General features: G+C 47.1%; 1 protein-coding gene across 1 annotated transcript in view; it reads right to left on the bottom strand.

Moving 5' to 3' along the window:
- Window positions 1-9,305, bottom strand: part of Tll2 (tolloid like 2) — a 109,527-nt gene that overhangs the window by 83,945 nt on the left and 16,277 nt on the right. Inside the window, exon 2 of the mRNA XM_050149630.1 lies at window positions 1,213-1,323. Within this exon, the coding sequence (XP_050005587.1) occupies window positions 1,213-1,323 (111 nt within the window). The remainder of the gene's footprint in view (window positions 1-1,212; window positions 1,324-9,305) is intronic.

Below are 9,305 nucleotides of genomic sequence, written 5' to 3'. Positions count from 1 at the left end.
AAGTCAGGGCTGCACCATCCCCAGAAGGAAGGGGAATTCAGTCAAGTCACACCTCTCCTTGAGGCTTAAAATGTAAAAAGCCCAAGAAGGGTGCAAAGGGGCAGGTGCAAAGGCAGCATTCCTGCCATCATAAAGAATGAACCAGAGCCAGGCAGCAGTGGCGCACGCCTTTAATCCCAGCACTCGGGAGGCAGAGCCAGGCGGATCTCTGTGAGTCTGAGACCAGCCTGGTCTACAGAGCTAGTTCCAGGACAGCTCCAAAGCCACAGAGAAACCCTGTCTCGAAAAACCAAAAAAACAAAAAAAAAAAAAAACAAAAAAAAACACTTTAAGCACAGATTCATTAGGTTGTCTTCTCCAGACCCCTGGGAAGGACCAAGGAAGAGTGTGAACAGATGTCATGGTAAGCCATGAAGAGATGGTTTGCTATGCTAGAGCACAGCTAAGGCTGCGTATGCTGTTATGAAGATTAATTCAATTCTTCATTTGAAACCCTAGCCAGCTTTTCCAACCACGTAGAGGAGGCGACACAAACTCCAGTGTTGCTCGTAGACTCAGACACCACAAAGGAAGTCTGACTTATCTAATGGTTCCATCCAGTCCCCAGCCCCTAGCAATGGTTCCATGACCTTGTGACCACATTGTCCCTTCATCTGCCAACCCCTGTGAGAGCTTTGTAGCTATTTCAGACAGAGGTAGAGGTTAAGAGCCAGTGGCTGGATGTTCTGTTTTTCTGACCTTCAGTTGAACCCCAATATCTGTACTGGGTTTTATTAATCATGTTACAATGGGCCCCAGGTTCAGTGAGAGACTTTGCCCCACAAATGGTAGAGAATGGGCGAGGAAGACACTTGACATTGACCTCTGACCTCCACACACATGCACACACAATTGTCCATGATCCCGTATGTGCAGGTGCACAAATATGAGCAAGTACTTGCTACAGGCACACACACACACACACACACACACACACACACACACACACACAGAGAGAGAGAGAGAGAGAGAGAGAGAGAGAGAGAGAGAGAGAGAGAGAGAGAGAAGAATCAGCTAAATTTAAGGCCCCAGATCCGTGCCTCCACCAGAGGAGGTATGTGGTCCCTCCAGGGCTTCCACACAGGTTCCTAGACCTACAGGACAAAGATACCGAAGATTCCTAGAGGAGCCCTCAATGCTGGGTTACAAACAGATCAGGAGGCCAATACTTACCAGTATTGTGTGCCATTTCCTCTGTGGACGGCTTGGTCCAGTCTTCAGCCTTGTTGATGTGAAATAACTTCAGATCCTCCTCTTCCAGGGCGATGTCTCCCCAGAAGACAGCTAGCAAGAGAAAGCACAGTGAGTGGGTCAACTAAGCCTGCAAGTCAGAAAAGGGATTTGCTAACCCGCCTGAAGGCACCAGATGCGAGGAGCAAATCCTAGAAAGGACAGTCCTGCCAATCAGTGTTCTCCTAGAGCCCCAATGATAATTGCATTAGAGCCATGGTATCTGGGCCAACCACCACGGGAACCCAGAGCCTTGGTTGATAAACACCCCTCTGTCTCACCCTCGCTCCAGGCAGCTACAGGCTAAACATCACATAGAGACAACCGTTTCTTTCCTCTCCTGTCCCTCTTCTATAAAAGAAAAAGCACAGAGCCACTGTTTACACACCAGTTACAGTATCTGCTGCCCTTCTTTGTGCAGGAGCCCCCATCCTACATGTCCCTTCTGTAGGGACAAGCAATATTCTAGACCAGCCATTCTCAGCCTGTGAGTCACCACCCTTTGGGGCTCCAACAACCCTTTTCACATGAGTTGCCTAAGACCATCAGAAAGCACAGATATTTAAATTATGATTTGCAACAGCAATCAAATTACAGTTATGAAGTAGCAACAAAAATAATTTTCTGGTTGGGAGGAACCACCACATGAGGAGCTGTATTAAAGGGCCGCAGCATTAGGAAGGTTGAGGACCACTGCTGTAGACAGTCAAATCCAGCACCCGGGATCTTGAGCACAGGTAGTGTAGAACACAGACAGGGCTTATCGGGACGCATGCGTAATTCTGCTTTGGAGACATGTCCCCATAGGCCCATGTACTAAAGTTGTGGACCTAGAGTGGCCCCCGCTGGAGGTAATGAAGCTGTGAGATGGGATCATAGGCCCAGACTCCTCCCCACTTTCTCTACGCTCTGGTGTTCTTCTCTGCCAGGCGCACCCCCACGGTCCTGTTCGGCAAATCACTCGACCCATTTCGGCTTCGGCTTCCTCATCCGGGGATAAAATTTTTGCGACTGGAGTTCACATTGTGTGAGAAATAACTGAGATGGGGTTTGCTAACGGCTGGTGCAGGACCGGCCATGGCGAGCGTTCGGTGAACCGCAGAGCCACCCTGATTTTTACGGAGTTCTGCCACAACTCCCACCTCTCCTCTGGTGAATTCCCCTCCCACCCTGACACGCCCCTTCCTGTCTCGGTGTGTGTTGCTGTAGGGTTTAACTGTGTCATCCGCCACCTAACACGTGCGGGACCTGGGCGTGTATCTGCGCATGCCAAGCTTCAGGCAGGCAGGGCTGGGGGCCAGGGCAACACATCTAGAATTAGAGTTGTACTTAACAGTTAGCAATGGATTCTATCTGTGTGTTACTTTTTTTTTGTATTTCTGTACCGTCGCAAACCGGAAAACAGAGCCTCAGCAAAGAAAATCACTTACTCCTGGTCACACAGCCAGCAAGTGGCAGAGCCCCGGTCCTCCACCTCTCAGCCCCCTCACCATCTACCTCTACTCCTTCTCCCACCCTGCCTGACTCAAAACGCCCTGAAGACAGGCTCTGGATTTATGCACACACATTTCATCTGCCCAAACCCACTTCCCACACTAAGGAAGGTCAAGCCAGAGGCCACAGAGTATGGGACAGAATCGGGCAGCATCTGCCCTTGAGACACTAGGCAAACAGCCTAAGCTCCCTGAGTCTCAGCTTCTTCATCTCTCAGGTGGAGATGGGCAGCGATGCCACTTCCTTCCTGTGAGCATCAGGCCAGATGGCGTGAGCAAGCGTTGAGCACCGAGTGGGCACCTGGACCCACTCAGTGTCTACAAGAAAGCATCTGTGTCCTGTAGCCCTCAAGACCCTCAGTAACGGTCTACAAGGCTAGTGATGTACAGTTAGACTGAGTGCTATGTTTCCTAAAGGTGGGATGCTTCCCTCCCTTGAAACGCTGCCCCTCACAAATGCCTGACCCAGGGTAGCCTTTACCCACACCATCCACAGAAGGGTGTGGGGCTGGCTTTAGGCACTACACAATGGGCAGCTTCCATTCCACCTCAGGGCCCAGAGAGCCTTGCCACAGTCAGTCCTGTTTCCCTCCCTGTGGCCCCTATGGGCTTCCTGTGATGGAGTCTGGATCCCAAACTCTGCTTTCCTGGCCTATAGATTCCCCCAGACTCCATCCCAAGACCGCCAAAGTGGATCCCATGGACACCACCAAAGATGGTTCAAGAAGCTACCTGCCCACAACTCAGAGTCGCCTGTTATTCAGACAGTGACATTCAGTGGAGATTCAGAAACCCCGATGTAGTTGGTTGTGTTACTCTTTGCTCTTTGGGGGCCCGCCACCCAGCTCCCAATAAATACATGGAGATTTATTCTTATTTATGAATGTCCTGCCTTAACGTGGCTTATTTCTAGCCATCTACTTTTGGCCTCTGGGCTTTTGCCTTTCTCTATTCTATATTCCTTTTCTCTCCTTCTTATACGTGGTTGATTGTGTAGCCAGGTGGTTAGCCCCTAGCATCCTCCTCTCCTTCTCTTCCTCTCACTCCTCCTTCTTTTTTCTGTTCCTCTCCTGTTTATTCTCTCTACACGGCAACCCCGCCTAATTCTCTCTCCTGCCTAGCTATTGGCTGCCCAGCTCTTTATTAGACCAATCATGTGTTTAGACAGGCAAAGTAACACATAAAAGAATGCAACACATGTTTAACTAATATTCCACAACACCCAAACTCCTTTCACAGTGTGTTCTCCAAACCATGGAGAGGGGCTTTAGTACCCTCTCTGCAACTCACTGGAGTTAATATTGGGTCTCCATGGAGAAGAACAAGACACTAAAGAGGGAGGCTCTAATAACAGAGGTTCCGTAATCGCTTAGTGATGACTACCATGGGCACAAGTGGGGAGGTTCAACCCTTCTCCCACATGACCGCTAGCTTTACTTTCGTTGATAGAAAGGAAGATGGCCTCACACTGGTTTAGAAAAGAAAACAAGTTTGATCAGGGCAACTGCTTTCTTGCAAAATCCAAGACATAAATTGAAATAAGTTAATGTATCCACAATAACACATCAGACTGCTGTATAATAGAAACTTCTAGCACCTTTTAAAGGGACTTCATATCTGAGCTTCAGTGGGGTATCTATTAACTGTCTGTAGTTCCTGGATACTTGGAATGTGGTTAGTATGAAAGAGAAACTGAGTTTTAAATCTTATTTTGCTTGATTAATTTAAATTTAAATTGCTGCCTATGGCTAGTGACCATGCTATAAATATAAAGTTGAATGTAATAAAAACTATGACATATAATATATGTATAATTATTTAAAAGCACAAAAAGAGTCAGATACCTTGAAATAAGTTTAGTAGGCACTGTGTTAAAGAAATACAGACTCCTGGTAAACTATAAAAAAACTGTGGGCAAGATAGCGCATTGGTTAAGGCGCTTGCTACCAAGCCCAGTGGCCTGGCTTCAATCCCCAGAACCCACACTATGGAAGAGTTAGCTCTCCCAGAAGTTGCTCTCTGAGCCTCACATGTTCAAAATGGCACATACATACACAAATACACACACACACACATAAATGCACAAAAATTAAAAGCTAAAGAACTGTAAAATTGGGTAACACCGAAAGAAAAATGTACTATATTCAAGAATGAGAGGCTATGATTTTAAAGATGAACTCTAAGGTGATGTGTAGGTTCATGCACTTCAAAAATTACAATAACTTTTCATTGTTGACAAAATGATCTATAAGTCCACCTCACAATTATGTGAGAACAGTCAAGAGAGAATTGATAGAGCTACCGCAACCCTGTCATAAAACATGCTCTAGGATCGGGTTCTAGATTATGTAAGAAAACTATGAAAAATTAGGTTGCACAAATCTATGGAAAGTAGGAGACTTTTTGATGGGTTCTGTTGAAACGGTGGCTTAGCTAATGAAAAAAAAAACTCAAGTAGACTTTGACTGAATTCCACACAACAAAATTAAATCCAAACAGATAAAACATTAAATCCATGGTTGTTTCCACAAAATCTAGAAAGCTAAGTCTACAGTCAGTCCTCTGTATCAATGGTTCTACACCTGGATCCAAAACTATTTGAAAAAAATCAATGTGTCTATATTAAACATGTGCAGGTTGTTTTCCTTCTCGTTGTCCTAGGCATTACAGTATAGTAATTATTTATAAAACATTTACGACATGTCGTCAGGAATTATATAGGAGGAAGTGCATAGTGCTACGTGCCAACTATGACACCATTTGACAAAAGGAAGTTGAGCTTCTGTGGATTTCAGTCTGTGGTGAACTCTGGAAGCAGTCCCCACAGATACCGAGGGAGGGACAACTGTACATCTAAAAATCACACCTACTGAAATATTACTGAAAGGCAAAATGGGACCCATGGAAGCCATCTATGAGAAAATTCTCCAGGCCATCACCTCTTCCACTGCTAGACTGTTAACCGTGGACCAGGAGCATCGACAGCATCTTGGACCTTGACATAAATACGTCCAAAGCCTCAGAGGCCATCCTGGTCTTTCTGAGAAAGAACTTACAAACTTAAAAGATCCCTTGAGTAAATTACATACACATTATGTATGTAAACTGAAAATCACTAGTAATAGTGACAAGAGACTGTCCCTAGCACCTGTGAGTCTTGAGCTACAATCTTTCTGCCATCTGAGGTCAGAACTTGAAAATGCAGAGCCATAGAAGGAATTTCAAATGTGTTTCCATAAAAATAACCCTCTGCCTGTCAAACCCACTAGAGTTTCAACCTGCAATTCAGAGAGTTGCCAACAGGTGGTGGCGTTTGGTTATGGCATTCTGAGTCATAAAGTAAATGGCATTTCAGGAAGAGGTGGCGAATGAACTACAATAGGAAGAATGCTTTTCAGGAAAAAAAAAAATAGAAAACCTTAATGGAGGCTCACAGCTGTGATTCTAGTAGTTAAAAGACTGGGAGAGAAGGACATTCATGAGTTCAAGGCCAGCTTGGGTTTACATAGTGAGTTTTAGGCAAGCCTATACTATGCAGAGAGACCTGTCTCCAAAAATTAAAAGAGAAGGAAGGAAGGAAAAGAGGGAGGGAAGGAGGGAGGGAGGGAGGGAGGGAAGGAGGGAGGGAGGGAGGGAGGGAGGGAGGGAAGGAGGGAGGGAGGGAAGAAAGAAGAGAAGGCATCTTCAAAAAGTGGCCAAAAGAAATTTGTGTATCCATGTGTATGCGGCATAAGTACATGTTGGTAAGGATGTGTGCGTGTATGTGGGAGACAGGCATGCACAAGTATGTGCTTATACATAGGGGTCAGAGGTTAGCATCGGGTACCTTCTTCACTCTTCCTCAAATACATTTTAAAGTTAGTACATATAAAATGTTGAAATACAAACAAGAGACTGATTTTAAAAGTATAGTTTCTTTTTAAAATATTTAGATTTGTTTTACTTATTATTATTATTAAGCACGTGTTTATGATAGGGAGGCATGCACATGCTAGGGCATGCATGTGGAGGTCAGAGGCCAATTTCATGGGATCTGTTCTCTCCTCACCTTTATGTGGGCTCTGGGAGTTGAACTCAAGTTGTCAGGATTCCCAGAAAACACTTTAATCCACTGAGCCATTTTCCCCAGCCCCTAAAACAAACCTTGTAATAATGCTTAGTAATGGCGTAGTGATGTTTAGCAAAGGACTGGAGTGGTTATAGCCTTGCTTGGCAGTGTTGGCTGATCCCCTGGTGTGAAGCCCATTTTAGTCGGCAATGGTGGAATTAGAGGCTGAGTATAAAGGCTCTCTCACAAGCTGGTGAAGCAGCTCCAGCTCACTACTGCTGTGGTGATAGGTGCATAGCTATCACAGCTCCTGATGTCTGCTCTTCCCTGGGGTAATCATGTGTGCCTGCCCCTTGTAGCCATAAGGGAGGAAGGCCCGCAATCCAAATGTTGCTGGGTCAGAGTCCTGCCAGGCATCATCCTCCACCCCAAAGTGTAGCCAGCCTAGCACCTCACCCTGCCTGTTCTCCATCCACAGCAGTGCTCTCTTTGTCCCCAGGCAGGCAGAGGAAGACCTCCTCCCGCTCTGATGCCAGCAGCAGCCACACTTGCTAAGGTGTGGCTCCTTAGCTACCGGGCATTTCATCAAAGGAATGAGGAATGAGCAGAGCTGGGCAGGGGACACAGTTAAAAGCACACTGGCCAAAGGAATGGTGTGCAGAGGTGACAAATGGCAAATCTCTGTCAGTGCAGGAACAGAAGTTGCGCCAGTGAAGCCGAGCTAACTGTATTTTTGGGCATGGCGACATTGATTCCTGAAGATGGTGGGACATGAGGTCACAGGAAATGAGAGGTTTAACAAGAGCAGAAGGAGAAGGAGACCAGGCATAGTGAGCAGAGATCCAGGGCTGAGAGAGAAGCCAGTGTACAGGAGTCCTGGGGAGCCCCTCACTTTGGAATAGTATGTCATGTCTTGCCACCCCATCCACGTACATATTCTCCCCGCATTGCCAGCACAGGGCCTGGCCCCGACCTCCAGAACTGTTTCATAAATGAAAGAGCGAGTGAATCTCCCTTAAGAAGTCCTGGTGGGGGGAGCATCGTGAGGATATTAGTGGGAAATCAGACCCTTGGCTCTGCTTCCAGATTTGAGCTCAGTTCTCTGTTCCCACACAGAGCCAGCTCCTGGAACTGGGATTCTGGGTGGGCCCAGCAGAGAGTGTTCTGTTTCATATGAGCCCCTGGCATGGCCAAGACAGCTGGGAAGGTGCTTAGAGGGGACAGAGTGCAGGAAGGTGGCCCTGGAAATCCCTCACGACACTCCCCACTGGAGTTTTCTCTGAGTCTTGGAGACGCTGGGATTCTACTAGTGTTGAATGAAACCAGGTGCCTGAGTCTGGGTGCCAGACCTACAGAGCTGGGGGTCTGGGAGTCCAACTAGGCAGAGGGAGACTCCCTCCAAAGCTGCTGTCAGCACCAGTCACTCGACAAGCTGCGCCTCACTAGCTCCCAGATAGCATAGATCAGCCAGCCCCCAGCTTTCCCAGAGTCTCTTGGCCATATGCCTCCCCCAGCGGTTCTCTACAAACCTCAGGAAACCTGGCCTCTGCGTGAAGAAACCCTGCAACAATGACCTCTTCTGCCCTCCCGTCTCCCAACCAGCCTTTTCCGGATTCTCTCATTTACACTTAGAGCTTGGGAACTTTTCAATCCTCTCCCTTCCTAACCACAAATTTCACCCGATGGGGCTCTCTCTCAGCACGCCCACACTGATGAAGAGGGCACAGCGTACATCTCCACAACTTCCGCAGGAAGCTGTTCATGGTCCCGTACAAGTCATGTTTGCCTTCGCTGGCATTTCTTCATCAGCACGTGAGATAGCTGAGCAGCTCCAAGCTGATGGAGGTCTGGCCCACAATTACTTGCCCTGAACCCCAGAGGACGATGTTGATGTATGGAACTCCAGGTCTCAACCAAAGTGACAAAATCAACACCTCCGGGGACAGGGCCCAGGAACACACATTTAAACACAGGCTCGGTCACACCTCGTTCTGATTCATACTCAAGTTTAGGAACCAACAGAGTCCTTGGTCTCTAAGGCACCCCAAATCCAACCATTGGCTTTCCTCCAACGTCTTTTAGATATACACGGAGATCTGCCTATGGTTTGTCATTTACCCGTCCCCGTGGCAAACTACTCAAGCAGCCGGGCTCCTTGCTGACACTCTTAGAGGGCACCTGGCCTAAGCCCAGGTTACTGCTGGAACTAAATCAGAGGGTTCAAACCATTACTCTTCCTCTCAGGAAACTCTCCGAGGTGGGGAAGACGGGCCAGAGGCAGGAGAATTATAGGGAAATCCTACCCATGCTTTTAGTTCTGTGAGTTTTCAGCAGAGGGATTTAACAGGTTTGGAGCAGTTTTGTGTGAATCTTTGTCAGGGCAGTGTATGTACAAACAAACAGGGAGGGTTTTTTTTTTTTTTTTTTTAGTAAAAAGTTAATCGGCTTAAAGTGTGCAACTAAATCGGCAAAGCTTACATTAAAGTGACCCACAG

This window comes from Alexandromys fortis, unplaced genomic scaffold, assembly GCF_014885135.2.
Source record: "Alexandromys fortis isolate MF-2015 unplaced genomic scaffold, M_Fortis_MF-2015_v1.1 scaffold_16, whole genome shotgun sequence".
Classification (NCBI taxonomy): domain Eukaryota; kingdom Metazoa; phylum Chordata; class Mammalia; order Rodentia; family Cricetidae; genus Alexandromys; species Alexandromys fortis.
This window is presented reverse-complemented; position numbering and strand designations above follow the sequence as displayed.